At 45.3% G+C, this 15403-nt stretch overlaps 1 protein-coding gene across 1 annotated transcript in view; it reads left to right on the top strand.

Annotated features, from left to right (window-relative positions):
- TG (thyroglobulin) overlaps window positions 1–15403 on the top strand; it is a 234104-nt gene that overhangs the window by 140400 nt on the left and 78301 nt on the right. The window contains exons 41-43 of the mRNA XM_060243108.1: window positions 49–142; window positions 1124–1283; window positions 8566–8765. Of these exons, the coding sequence (XP_060099091.1) occupies window positions 49–142; window positions 1124–1283; window positions 8566–8765 (454 nt within the window). The remainder of the gene's footprint in view (window positions 1–48; window positions 143–1123; window positions 1284–8565; window positions 8766–15403) is intronic.

The following is a 15403-nucleotide window of genomic DNA, read 5'->3' as shown; positions in this document are numbered from 1 at the left end:
TTAATGACCCGAAAACATCCTAAATTAAATTAATATTTGTATCTCTAGGGCTAGTTGCTGGCAACCTGGGGACGATGAGGTCAGTCCTTCATCCATCAGTGAAGACTGCTTGTATTTGAACATCTACGTCCCAGATCACACTGTAAGTACTGGGTTAAGCCCTGGCAATTAGTGTCAAGTTGGGAGGTTCAATAACCAGTCATTGTTGATACAAAGAAACTAGTTTATTGATACTGTTACTTGAGGCTAGGCCAGTATTAAAAGACTAAGGAACATACAGTAGATACAAGCATATAAGGGATACTTCAAAGGAATTCCTAAGGGGGGAGATTATGCAGGGAACATTCACACATTGATGTTACCAATTCGTTCTCAGGCCTGCTCGGCCGTGATCGTAGTAGACTCCCTTCCGAGCCAGGCCTGAGAAGGGGCAGATAAGGCTTTCACATCTCTCCATTTCAAAGCAACACTACATAATAAAGGAAAGGGGGGTAGGGAGAGTTTGAGCTAGCAGCATTTGAATATACTTTGGTTCTACCCAGAATGCTCTTTGACTGAGCCAGAGTTATTCACAGACTTGACAATTAGGGATGCACCCTGAGCCGGGTAGAGGCCAGGCTACTTTGATCTTGTCAGCTCGCAGAAGCTAAGCAAGGTCAGGCTGGGTCATCATTTGGATAGGAGACCACCAAGGAAGTCCAGGATTGCTACACAGAGCAGGCAATGGCAAACCACTTCTGTTGGTTTCTTGTCTTGAAAAGTCTACAAGGTAGCCTTAAATTGGCTGAGACTTGATAGCGCAGGGGTGGCCAGACTTACCTAACGTGAGAGCCACATAGAATAAACGTCTGATGTTTGAGAGCCACAAGACATGAACATCAGATGTTTGAGAGTCAGAAGGAAGGAGGAGGGAGGGAAGGAAGGCAGCAAATTTCCCAGGAGTTTCCCAAGCTGCATCTGGAAAGCTTAGCCCCCGCCCCAACCCCTGCCCCGGGGCGGGGTGGGGGGTGGGGGAGGGAACCTGCCTGCCCTATTTGGGATTCCAGAATGTTGACTCCAGTTCTTCAGTCATTCTAGTTTACATTCTAAAGCAAAAGTTAACTCCTTTATCATTCCATTCCAGGGTGGAAATCTGCCTGTCCTGGTGTTCTTTCACAACGGCGTGACTGGGGACAGTGACCAAACGAGGATTCTCCTTGACGGCTCGTATTTAGCTGCTGTTGGCAATATCGTTGTCGTCACTGTGAATTACCGGGTTGGAGTCTTTGGCTTTCTTAGCACTGGTTAGTCCTACCCCTTATCATGCATAGAAGCAGGAGGAATCTTTGGGCTGTGGGAATCTTCTTCTTTTGGGGGAAGCTAGTTTGTGGAATGAGGTGGAGCATCTTCCCTTATGGAGGCCAAACGATAACTTCGAGGTCAAACTAGGTGTGACAAGGGCAGTTCTGATTGTCTGTGTAGGGTTGCCAAGTCTAACTCAGATAATATCTGGGGACTTTGGGGGTGGAACCAGGAGACTTTCCCTGAAATAAATAAATAAAAACACAGCAGTGCCATTCCCCTGAATACAGTCTTCATTTCCTCACCCAAGCAGCTGCAAATCATATCTCTCTCTCTCTCTCTCTCTCTCTCAAATACATGCAAAAATAAAAGTTTGCAATCCCACACTCCTGCGGTCTCACTGGGGCAATTCACTCATGAGTTGCTGAACTTCCAATAACCCAGGGAAACCAAAAGTTCAAGTTTACCCTTTACTATGCAAAAGACCTCAAAAAAGCTTGTGCAACCAATGGAGCATTTGGGCTGCTTTCACAGCCATTGGGAGCAGCAACGTTGTTCTGCCTGCTCATCCCGCCTCCATTGAGCCTTAAAGGCACAGACACACCATCCAAAAAAGAAGCCTTTGCAAGTTTTCTCCTAGTGTTCTGAAGGGGAAAAGCACATAACTGTGAGTTGGAGCTTCTCCCTGCCGGCCAGCTGACTGGGGGCGGGAAGGAGCCTTGGAAAGTGGGAGAACTCCTGCTGGGACCTGGGGATTGGCAAGCCTAAGTCTGTCACACCTATGAAGCAGGGGGATCAGGGGGTTTTGTTTGTGCACCGAAAGGAGCAAGCAATGATGTCACGCCGCCCTTCTGTGCAGGTGTGGTTCTCAAGAAGTGAGGGTCCAGTGATCAGGCAGTGGTGGTGACAAGTCACTACTTACTTATGGTAGCCTTGGAGGGTTTTCAAGGCAGGAGATGAGGGGCGGTCCATTTCTAAGTCATACCCTACCCTTTTCCGCTCAGATCTTTTCTTCCAACAAGCAGTTTTTGTTTCAGAGCTCTTCCCTGGCATTATCACACGGCCAAGTATTCTGGAGCCTGGCTTTTAAAAGAAAAGCAAAAAAAACCACCAGTCATCTTAAAAGTGAAATGCAAAGGTAGCCCCCTGTGCAAGCAGCTGTCATTTCCAACATCATGAAGTTTTCATGGCAGACTTTTTTAATGGAGTGGTTTGCCATTGCCTTCCCCAGTCATCTACGCTTGACCCCCAGCAAGCTGGGTACTCATTTTACCGACCTCAGAAGGATGCAAAGCTGAGTCAACCTTGAGCTGGCTACCTGAACCCAGCTTCCACCGGGATCGAACTGAGGACGTGACCAGAACTTGGACTTCAGTACTGCAAGCTTTAACCACTCTGCCCCACGGAGCTCCTTAAAAGATGTAAACTCTAAGCAACAACAAGTAATAGAATCAGGTTGCTGACTCTGGGATAAGGAATTCCTGGAAATATTGGGAATGGAGATTTCTACTTTGATTTTCTGCATGGAGCTCCAAGGGACTGACTAAAGTGGGAAAAGGTGACAAGAAATCATGAGCAATTAAGACAATGCAGTCTTAGATCAAGATGGTAGAGCAGACTTTGAAGAGGGGAGGAAACATCCAAGTAGGCGTGGAGATCTCCTGTAATTATGGGTGTTTTTACACTGGCAGTTTGTGACTCTCTATCTCCGCATTGTAAACTTTTACATTACATAACGTTTTCATAATTGTTTCGCATCGTTGCTTCCTGAGGCATTTACATTTGTTTCAGTGAGATGGGTTTCCTCAAGACTAGTTTTGGTCTGGTCTTTTCTCTACGGGCCTTTCAAACCTGTATTGTAAAAGTTTTCCTGCGTTGTAAAAGACTCCTCCAAAAGCCACCACAAGGTGCAGTAATTTGCATGGAAACTGACAGCACTTGAAATTTTTACATATCATTGCTTGCCTCATCTAGTGATTTAAATGTGTATTGTTTTTGCAGTGTTGACACGATTTCCAAGCAATCGTATGCATTTCACTAAGCGCTGGTATTCTGGCTGCCCTCTGATCACAGACACCCCCCCCCCCAAATTGAAACACTTAAATGTAAAAGGAAAATAATTAAAGCGGAACAGTGGCAGGCGATTTGAAGACTCTATAACTCTGGATCAAACTGAATGTAAAAACACCCTACAACTGTTCTCCAAGTGACAAAAATCAGTTCTCCTGGAGAACACGGCTGCTGTAGAGAGAGGGGTGGCTCTATGACTGGTCGCACCCCTTCCCAAACTCTGCCCTCCCCATGCGCCACTCCCAAATTCTCCAGGCATTTCCCAACTGGAAGCTGGTAATCCTAGCAAGAGATGAGCATGGGTGGTGTGCCATTGCTTGCCTCTGCATAGCAACTCTAGGCTTCCTTGGTGGTCTCCTACCCAGGGCTTTTTTTTGAGCAGGAACGCACAGGAACACAGTTCTGGCTGGCTTGGTGTCAGGGGTATGGCCTAATATGCAAATGAGTTCCTGCCAGGCTTTTTCCACAACCCCTACCCCTGCTCCTATCCAAGTACTCACCTGCTTCTGAAATCTGACAGGATCCAATGATAACCTGGCCTGTGACGACCACTAAGCCTATTCAGTCAGAGGCATCCGTGTTCTTTTAACCCTTCTTGTGAATTGCTTTCCTCAGGCTCTTTTTTGTAAGCTCTTGGAGGATTGGCTACATCAGGGGTGTGTGGCCTAATATGCAAAGGAGCTCCTGCTAGAATTCCACCCCTGGCTTTCCTTGCCTACTTTTATTATTCCCTTGAACATACGAACATATGAAGCTGCCTTATACTGAATCAGACCCTCAGTCCTTCAAAGTCAGTATTGTCTACTCAGACTGGCAGCGATTCTCCAGGGTCTCAAGCGGAGGTTTTTCACGCCTACTTGCCGGGACCCTTTTTAGCTGGAGATGCCGGGGATGGAACCTGGGACCTTCTGCTTACCAAGCAAATGCTCTTCCACTGAGCCACCATCCCTTCCCTTTCATTGTGGTGGATTCAGGTCCAATCTTCCACTTTTCCAGCTGCCTTCAACTTTTCCAAGCATTACATATAAACATATGAAGCTGCCTTATACTGAATTGGACCATCGGTCCATCAAAGTCAGTATTGTCTACTCAGACTGGCAGCGGCTCTCCAGGGTGTCAATCGGAGGTTTTTCATGCTTATTTGCCTGGACTGTTTTTAGTTGGAGATGCCGGGGATTGAATCTGGGACCTTCTGCTTACCGAGCAGATGCTCTACCACTGGGCCACTGTCCCTCCTTTGCTATAGCCAGAGGAACTCAAGCCTAGTTTTACCCTATGCTAAGCAAATCCCATTCAGTTTTCCGTTTAGCATATGCATTTAAGGTCAAACCATCTGGAACTTCTGGACACCCAAGGTTCAACTTCGTTCACACTCTGTCGCAGACATTTTGTTCCATGATTATCCATTTGCAATGCGATACCCATAAGCCAGCAGCCCCATAGTGCAGAGTGGTAAAACTGCAGTACTGCAGTTCGAGCTCTCTGCTCATGACCTGTGTTCAATCCCGGCGGAAGCTGGGTTCAGGTAGCCGGCTCAAGATTGACTCAGCCTTCCATCCTTCCGAGGTTGGTAAAATGAGGACCCAACTCGCAAGGGGGAAAGTGTAGATGACTGGGGAAGGCAATGGCAAACCACCCCATAAAAAGTCCGCTGTGAAAACATTGTGATGCGATGTCACCCCGTGGATCGGAAATGTCTGGCGCTTGCACAGGGGACTACCTTTACCTTTTTTACCTATAAGCCATAACTGAAGATATCATGATATATATATATATATATATATATATTTCAAATATTCGCTCCTTAACATTTTTAACAGTTAGAAACTTAAGGGCAAAGTTTGAGTCCAATGGCCCCTTTAAGCCCAATGGAGTTTAATTCTGGGTATAAGCTTTTGTGTGTATGCGCACTGAAGTGTGCATGCATATGGAAGTTTGTACCCAGAATGAAATATTGTTGGACTTAAAGGTGCCACGGGCTTCAAACTTTGGTCTATTGCTTCAGACCAAAGTGGCCCTCCCCACCTGAAGTTAGAAACTTAGTTTGCTGGGCAGTTTTTGTGCAAGTCTAAATGAGGGAAGGAAGTGTGACAACTTTGTGTGTTTCACAAATTCCTCCTGCCTCTAGCCGCAGAGGATTATTTTTGATCTCCTCTTTCCTTCCTATTTCTGTGAATTTCGTGAACTTTTTTTTTAGCATGTTCTGTCTTTTGCCTTCACTGCTGTCCTGACAAGTCCATCTCTGTGATGTGCTGACATTTATCCTCGCACTTCCTTGTAAGTGGGGAAACAATGGTCCATTTAAATCAAGGCAAACTTTTAATTTATTTTCGATATCCTTTCGAAGGAATCTCTCATTTGTCCTTCTTTGCCTGAAGTTCCAGGCCCATTCAGTTAAATGTAGCTTGGGACAAAGCTAAGTGCCCTCCAAATGAATCCAGTTTAAGAGTGTTCTGTGGGGAGAACTGTTGGCAGACTCAGGGCTTTTTTTTTGTAGCAGGAACTCCTTTGCATATTAGGTCACACCCCCATGATGTAGCCAATCCTCCTGGAGCTTGCAGTAGACCCTGTACTAAGAGCCCTGTAAGCTCTTGGAGGATTGGCTACATCAGGAGGGTGTGGCCTAATAGGCAAAGGAGAATATTCTCGAATTCTACCCCTGCGTAAAAGAATAACATCAGCTGGTTGAGAGCTGCAAGACAGGGAGGGAGGGAAGTAAATAAATGGAGTGAGGGAGAAGGGAGAGAGTGGTGGAAAGAAAGCAACTTTAACTTTAAGTGCATTCTCCAAGCCGTCATCTGACTCGGCTTAGAAAAGTGATTTAAAGAGAGAAATGCCTTTTCCAAATCAGCCGACGGGGCAGTGGGAGCTTTGAGAGCCACACAACTTGTGTGACAGAAATGTGGTTCTGTAATGTACTCGGAGACGAGATGTGTGGAAGACAACATGCTTTATTGGATGGTACATTACGGAACTGGAACACGCGGGCCGGGCCCCGCTTTATATACATTCATCCCGGAACGTCCCCCCAGCTGGCCAGCCCAATCCTGGCCAGTCAAAGTTCCCGCCACTGATCTTGATAGGCGGAGTCTTTCCCGCGCTGTGCTGGGTGACCGTGGGACTACCCCTGGTCGCCCTTACTTGCGAGACCGCGTGCTGCTTTGTTTAAGCACAAGACACTACAGGTTCCCAAGCCACAGGTGGGTGACCCCTGCCAAAGAGTCTACCCTACAAAACAGCCATTTCCCCAGAGGGAAGTGAGCTCTGTTATCTGGGGATCGGCTGCAATCCCTGGGGATTTCCAGGGCCCCACTTGAAGATTGGTGACCCTAATTCTACAGGCTGGGTCCTGCTATTCCACTAGCTGAAATGCTTTCCTCTGCTGGAATGGGATCCACAGCATCCAGCCCTAAGCCCATGAACCGCAGCAGCTTTAAACGAGGCTGAATGGCTGTAAATGACACATTAAGAGACCAGGGAAGGAAAAGTGATGTAGCAGGGAAAATAGTTAACCGGGAGGCTGTGGGGAGCTGTCCAATAAAAGGCCTGCCCGCCGTAATCCAGCCATTTTGAGAAACATGCCTAAGTATAGAGTTCAAACAACCAAAATAGATGGCTCGGAGCAACCTAATAGCAGGTTCCGCCAGAAGCTTTTCTTCCCTTATAATAAAAGAAAATGCTCCTGTCTTGCGTGATGCTAATCCCCTGTTCTGATGACTGCCGCAAATTGTATTCTGGTGTGCTGTTGCTACCAGCCGCCTGCAGCCAAGAGGTTGGAAGGTTTATTTCAAATCCTGGCTTGAAATTAGGGGAGGGACGGTGGCTCAGTGGTAGAGCATCTGCTTGGTAAGCAGAAGGTCCCAGGTTCAATCCCTGGCATCTCTAACTAAAAAGGGTCCAGGCAAATAGGCGTGAAAAACCTCAGCTTGAGACCCTGGAGAGACGCTGCCAGTCGGAGTAGACAATACTGACTTTGATGGACCAAGGGTCTGATTCAGTATAAGGCAGCTTCATATATCCATATGTCCAATTCAGCCCCTTTTCTGACTCCGGCCTGCATCTCCATGCCTGCTTGGCTCCCTTCTCCCTATGTTACTGTTTGCAAAGTTCCTGCGAAAGGCTTTCTCACAGAGTCTAGGGCAGGGGTGTCAAACATGCAGCCCAGGGGCCGAATCAGACCCCGGAGGGCTCCTATCAGGCCCCCGAACAACTGGCTCTCGTCTGCTTCCTTCTCCCTCTCTCTTGCTTCCTTCTGCATAGCAACCCAAAACAAAAATACTGTGATCAATAATGAAAAATACTTATAAAAATATTACAAAATATTTATATGTATTAGTTTATCATTAGTGAGTAGATGACAAACTAGTACTTATAAATATTTTGTAATATTCTTATAAGTAATTTTTTTGTTATCGATCACAGTATTTTTGTTTTGGGTTGCTATCTCTTCTGTGATTCTCCTTCGGCATAACAGCTTGCTTTGCCGGGCTTGCTCAATCGCACAGCAGAGCTACTGAGCCAAGCCTCTCTTCCTTCTGTTGGCTGAGACTCCTGCCCCTCCTGGTCCCCTGAGGAAGGAAGGAAAGGGCCAGAGCCTCCTTTGCCCAGTTCTCTGGATCACACAGGAGAGTTACAAAGGCTGCGCTATTGAAATCAACAAGCGCTAATGTTTTAAACATCTTTTATTATAAGTTAAAAAAAAAAACAATTTGTGTTTGTGTTTTTTAAATAAAATTTATGTCTCTGCTACCTGGAAAGACATTTTGTGACACACATGGCCCGGCCCGACAAGGTCTCATTTATGTGCGACCCGGCCCTTATAACAAATGAGGTCAGTCTCTGTCATCTCCAGGTAAAGGATCTGGCAGGTGGTGATGTGAAAGAGCTCTGCCTGAGACCCTGGAGAGCTTCTGCCGGCCTGAGTAGACAATACTGACTTTGATGGACCCAGGGTCTGATTCAGTATAAGGCAGCTTCATGTGTGTTCATGTGTGGCATCTATACAGGGGTGGCCAGTGGTAGCTCTCCAGATGTTTTTTGCCTACAACTCCCATCAGCCCCAACAAGCATGGCCAGTGGCTGGGGCTGGTGGGAGTTGTAGGCAAAAAGACATCTGGAGAGCTACCGTTGGCCACCCCTGAAAAAGTTCAGGCCTCCCTGCCTTTCCACCCGTGAACAATTGTCTTGAACCTCCACCTTTGTTTCCCATTCCAGGTTCCTCTCTGGCAAGCGGCAACTGGGGGCTGCTGGATCAGGAAGCAGCTCTGAAATGGACGCAGGGAAACATTGCAAGTTTCGGAGGAGACCCCGGTCAGGTTACGGCTGCAGCTGATCGTAGTGGAGCCGACATCGCCAGCCTTCACCTGCTTGCAGGAGCCGGCGACACAGGCCTCTTCAAGAGAGCTCTGCTGATGGTGAGTACCTTTTCTGCCAGGCGTGGATGACTCTAGCACTTGAGCATTGTGTTTGCCGCTGGTCTTGTTCTCCTTCTGCTGTGTTTATTTCACACTTTGTTCCTAGCCTGGGTTTCCTAGCCTGTTGTGGATTCAAATCTCATTGCTTCCCTGAGATCACCCGGTGGCTTCAGGCATGCCACTCTTCTCTCTGATTCAGTCCCATCTGCAAAACGAGGAAAATAATCCCGTTCAGGGGTGGAATTCTAGCAGGAGCTCCTTTGCATATTAGGCCACATTACCCCTGATGTAGCCAATCCTCCAAGAGCCTGGAATTCTAGCACGGGCTCCTTTGCATATTAGGCCACACACCCCTGATGTAGCCAATCCTCCAAGAGCTTGGAATTCTAGCAGGGGCTCCTTTGCATATTAGGCCACACACCCCTGATGTAGCCAATCCTCCAAGAACCTGGAATTCTAGCAGGGGCTCCTTTGCATATTAGGCCACATTACCCCTGATGTAGCCAATCCTCCAAGAGCTTGGAATTCTAGCAGGGGCTCCTTTGCATATTAGGCCACACACCCCTGATATAGCCAATCCTCCAAGAGCTTGGAATTCTAGCAGGAGCTCCTTTGCATATTAGGCCACACCACCCCTGATGTAGCCAATCCTCCAAGAGCTAAGGCTCTTTTTTTGTAAGCTCTTAGAGGATTGGCTCCATCAGGGGTGTGTGGCCTAATATGCAAAGGAGCCCCTGCTAGAATTCCACCCCTGATCCTGTTCTACCTTGCAAAGGTGTTGTAAGGTTTGCTAACGCACACTGTCTTAACTCACTGAAAATGTCAAGACAGTGTGTGTTTGCAATAAAAAAGGCCAACGCCATGCTGGGAATTATTAGGAAGAGAACTGAAAACAAATCAGCCAGTATCATAATGCCCCTGTATAAATCGATGGTGTGGTCTCATTTGGAGTACTGTGTGCAGTTCTGGACGCCGCACCTCAGAAAGGATATTATAGCATTGGAGAAAGTCCAGAAAAGGCAACCATCCCCATTGTGAAAGATGCTAAGCAATTTGATAAATGGCGAAGAAAAATTTCGGAATTCGTGTGGGCCGGGAGGAAATCTAGAATTAAAATGAAAGTCCTGATAGATGCGAAAGAGAGAGGTGGATTCCAATTACCAGATTTGAAACTGTATCATGAAGCAATTTGTTTAGTATGGTTAAAAGAATGGATAACGTTATTAAATAAAAAACTTCTAATGTTAGAAGGCCATGGAAAAAAATTCGGCTGGCATGCATATTTGTACTATGAAAAAAAGAAGATGGACGGTCTTTTCTCTCACCATTATATAAGGAGTAGCTTATTAAATGTGTGGATAAAGTACAAGAAATATGGTGATGAGAGGAGACCTTTATGGATAGTGCCGGCTGAAGTGATAAAGTTAACGGCCAAAACAGTCAAGGAAAAACAACTATCATACAACCAGTTACTAAAAATACAAAGCGGGAAAATAGAATTGAAAACTGCAGAAGAACTAAACTATAAATATGATTGGTTTCAAATGCAACAAATAAAAAGTTTGATGGAGAATGATATCAAAGCTGAAGGAATAAGGAAAGAACAAACAGAAATGGAAAGAGTTCTGCTTGGAGATAATGAGAAATTAATTTCAAAAGTGTACAAATTACTTTTACAATGGGCTACAGAAGATGAAGTAGTGAAATCTCAAATGATAAAATGGGCAATTAATGTAAATAAAGAAATAAAGATGGAATCTTGGGAATATCTGTGGAAAAATTCCATGAAACTCGCAACATGTCATAGTATTAAAGAGAACTGTTTTAAGATGATGTATAGATGGTATATGACTCCAAAAAAATTAGCAAAGATGAACAATAAGATGCCAGATAGGTGCTGGAAATGTAAAAAGCATGAAGGTTCTTTCTACCATATGTGGTGGACTTGTGAAAGAGCTAAAATGTTTTGGCAAATGATTCAACAAGAGATATCTAAGATCCTGGGATATGAATTCAATAAAGAGGCAGAGACTTTTCTGCTGGGATTACAAATGGAAAAATTTCCAAAAGAAGATAGAACATTAATATGGTACTTGCTCTCAGCTGCTAGGACATTGTATGCGCAGTTGTGGAAGCAAGAAAAAATACCAGAAAAATGGGACTGGATTATGAAAGTTATGTCATGGAGTGAAATGGACAAATTAACAAGAAAATTAAGAGACTGTGATTTAGAACTTTTTAACCAAGAGTGGAAGAAATTCAGAAGATATGTAGAGAAAGAGTGGAAAATAAAAGGACATTGGACAATTTTTGAGGATTAAGATTTTTAAGATAACAATATAACTCTTGAAGGGGGTTCTTCTTCCCTATGTTTCTTTTTTGTTTTTTTGTTTCGTTTTTTTTCTTGATAGTTAAGGGTACCTTTAATATCTGTTTTTTTAAAGAAAATAACACTGGCGGGGGTCAAGTAATTGGGGGAGGGGTGGGAGAAAGTAAGATGTGGGGTAGAATGATGGTCTTTTTCTTAATATATATTAAGCTTTTTATAAGTTGTAGTTATAGTTTCTACTACCATATGTTACTAATAAAATTGTTTATTCAGAAAAGGCAACTAGAATGATTAAAGGGTTGGAACACTTTCCCTATGAAGAAAGGTTGAAACGCTTGGGACTCTTCAGCTTGGAGAAACGTCGACTGTGGGGTGACATGATAGAGGTTTACAAGATAATGCATGGGATGGAGGAAGTTGAGAAAGAGGTACTTTTCTCCCTTTCTCACAATACAAGAACTCGTGGGCATGGGATGAAATTGCTGAGCAGACAGGTTAAAACGGATAAAAGGAAGTACTTCTTCACCCAAAGGGTGATTAACATGTGGAATTCACTGCCACAGGAGGTGGTGGCGGCCACAAGCATAGCCAGCTTCAAGAGGGATTTAGATAAAAATATGGAGCAGAGGTCCATCAGTGGCTATTAGCCACAATGTGTGTTGTATATATAAATTTTTTTTTGCCACTGTGTGACACAGAGTGTTGGACTGGATGGGCCATTGGCCTGATGTAACATGGCTTTTCTTATGTTATGTTCTTATGTTCTTATGCTGACAAGCAGTGGGAGGATGGGGGGGGGGGGCAGGGGCTGTGAGGGTGTGCGATGTTGTTGACCTTGCTGACGTCACCACCTTGCTTCTAGGTACTACCTGGAAGTGATCATGGGTAGCCCAAGGAATTGCTGGAAATTCTGCGGTAAAATCATTGAGTTTCTGGAAAATTCCTAGATCAACCTGCTGTCACTTCTGAGGACAACCTGTACCTGTAAAGCGGCTGGCTGTGGTTTTGTTTTTCTCCCATTGTCACTTGGAGTGGCAGCAGGCAGACCCATGGGAGGCTTTTTGTCATAGTGGCCGGCATGGCCCTGGGTAACCCTAGAAAGAAGGTATGTGGATTGCGTACTGTGAACGTTGTGTGACGTCACTGTAAAATGAGGAACTTGGGGGAGCTTTTTCACAACTGACTCCAGGAAACTCAATTGTGTTTTAGTCTCAATTGTGGGACTCTTTAGCTTGGAGAAATGTCGACTGCGGGGGTGACATGATAGAGGTTTACAAGATAATGCATGGGATGGAGAAAGTAGAGAAAGAAGTACTTTTCTCCCTTTCTCACAATACAAGAACTCGTGGGCATTGATGAAATTGCTGAGCAGACAGGTTAAAACGGATAAAAGGAAGTACTTCTTCACCCAAAGGGTGATTAACATGTGGGAATTCACTGCCACAGGAGGTGGTGGCGGCCACAAGCATAGCCACCTTCAAGAGGGGTTTAGATAAAAATATGGAGCCACAGGTCCATTAGTGGCTAATTAGCCACAGTGTGTGTGTATGTATAAAATTTTTTGCCACTGTGTGACACAGAGTGTTGGACTGGATGGGCCATTGGCCTGATCCAACATGGCTTCTCTTATGTTCTTATGTGTGGCTAATGCTTTCAAGAACAAAAAAATCCTTTACGATCTCATAATTGTAGTGTGTGACATGATTTAGGTAGGAGAAATCCAGTGCATGGTTATAGTATGTGATGGTATCGCTTTATTCTGCTCTGGTAAGACCTCACCTGGAGTATGGTGTTCAGTTTTGGGCACCACATTTTAAGAAGGACTTGTCTTAGCAGTATGTGTGAAAAAGATCTAGGGGTCTTAGTGGATCATACGCTGAACATGAGTCAACAGTGTGATGCCGTGGCTAAAAAGGAAATTCAATTTTGGGCTATATAACAGAAGTCTAGTGTCCAGATCACGTGATGTGATGGTATCGCTCTACTCTGCTCTGGTAAGACCTCACCTGGAGAATTATGTTCAGTTTTGGGCACCAAGTTTTAAGAAGGATATAGACAAGCCGGAACAGGTCCAGAGGAGGGTGACAAAGATGGTGAGGGGTCTGGAGACTGAGTCCCATGAGGAAGGGTTGAAGGAGCTGGGGATGTTTAGCCTGGAGAGGAGGCAGCTGGGATGTGATATGATCACCATCTTCTAGTATTTGAAGGGCTGTCATCTAGAGGATGGTGTGGAATTGTTTTCTGTGGCCCCTGAAGGTAGGACCAGAACCAATGGGTTGAAATAAAATCAAAAGAGTTTCCGGCTCAACATTAGGAAGAAATTCCTGACCGTTAGAGCTATTCCTTAGTGGAACAGGCTTCCTCGGGAGGTGGTGGGCTCTCCTTCCTTGGAGGTTTTTAAACCGAGGCTAGATGGGGCATCTGACAGCAATGAATATCCTGTGAATTTAGGGGGAGGTGTTTGTGAGTTTCCTGCATTGTGTGTGGGGTTGGACTAGACCCTAGAGGTCCCTTCCAACTCTATGATTCTATGAGTGGATAATAAATGGCTGTGATCACGCACACTAAATAATGCACTTTCAATCTACTTTCAATGCACTTTCCAATTGGATTTTACTGTGTAAACTGGTAAAATCCAGTTGGAAAGTGGATTGAATGTGCATTATTTAGTGTGTGTGATCACAGCCAATGAGTGACAAAAGAGATATAAGGACCAAGTGCTGACTTCCACCTGGAGTGATTCAGGAAAGGCTCTGATACATTTTCAGTATTGGTCTCAGGTGATTGTGTTGTTCTGAAGGCACTCCTAATATTTTTTTGGTCCAGCATAGGAGAAATGTAGATCAATGGGGGAGGAAAAGAGACAGTTCTTAGCCGCTTTTTAACCCCGATATGACTGTTACTTTCACAGCACCTCCATTCATGCATTTCATGACTGATACAAATCTTGCTCGATGAAGTCACTGAGCAGCTGGGTTAGAACAGATAAAAGGAAGAACCTTCTTCACCCAAAGGGTGTTTTAACACATAGAATTCACTGCCACAGGAGGTGGTGGCAGTTACAAGCATAGCCAGCTTCAAGAGGGGATTGGATAAACATATGGAGCAGAGGTCCATCAGTGGCTATTAGCCACAGTGTATTGATGGAACTCTCTGGGGCAGTGATGCTCTGTATTCTTGGTGCTTGAGAGGGGGAACAATGGGAAGACTTCTAGTGTCCTGGCCCCACTGGTGGACCTCCTGATGTCACCTGGGGTTTTTTTGGCCACTGTGCAACACAGAGTGTTGGACTGGATGGGCCATTGGCCTGATCCAACATGGCTTCTCTTATGTGACACAGAATGTTGGAATGGATGGGCCACTGGCCTGATACAACATGGCTTCTCTTATGTTCTTATGTGACCCAGAGTGTTAGACTGGATGGGCCATTGGCCTGATCCAACATGGCTTCTCTTATGTTCTTATGTGACACAGAGTGTTGGATTGGATGGGCCATTGGCCTGATCCAACATGGCTTCTCTTATGTTCTTATGTGACACAGAGTGTTGGACTGGATGGGCCATTCCTGATCCAACATGGCTTCTCTTATGTTCTTATGTGACACAGAGTGTTGGACTGGATGGGGCATTGGCCTGATCCAACATGGCTTCTCTTATGTTCTTATGTGACACAGAGTGTTGGATTGGATGGGCCACTGGCCTGATCCAACATGGCTTCTCTTATGTTCTTATGTGACACAGAGTGTTGGACTGGATGGGCCATTGGCCTGATCCAACATGGCTTCTCTTATGTTCTTATGTGACACAGAGTGTTGGACTGGATGGGCCATTGGCCTGATCCAACATGGCTTCTCTTATGTTCTTATGTGACACAGAGTGTTGGACTGGATGGGCCATTGGCCTGATCCAACATGACTTCTCTTATGTTCTTTGCTTGTGAAAACAGTGAACAATTCATCTTAAACACTGTGTTTTCTTTGCAACCTGTTCTTGAATCCAACCAAGAACTGGCTTTGAATCTTTGTTGCCACGCTCCAATTGGATTGCCAATTCTGGGTTGGGGAATTCCTGGAGACTGGAGGGACTAGAAGCGGGGGAGGGTGGGGTTTGGGGAGAGGAGGGACTCCAGCAGGCTGTGATGCCAGAGTTCACCTTCTAAGGCAGCCATTTTCTCCAGGGGGGACAGATCTTTTTCATCTGGAGGCCAGTTACAATTCTGGGAGATCTCCAGGCACCACCTGTAGACTGGCAACCCTAAAACCTGAAGTACTTAACAGTGTTCCTAGATTGTAAGTTCAATACTTAGTGTA

This window comes from Heteronotia binoei, chromosome 7, assembly GCF_032191835.1.
Source record: "Heteronotia binoei isolate CCM8104 ecotype False Entrance Well chromosome 7, APGP_CSIRO_Hbin_v1, whole genome shotgun sequence".
NCBI classification, from domain to species: Eukaryota; Metazoa; Chordata; class Lepidosauria; order Squamata; family Gekkonidae; genus Heteronotia; species Heteronotia binoei.
This window is presented reverse-complemented; position numbering and strand designations above follow the sequence as displayed.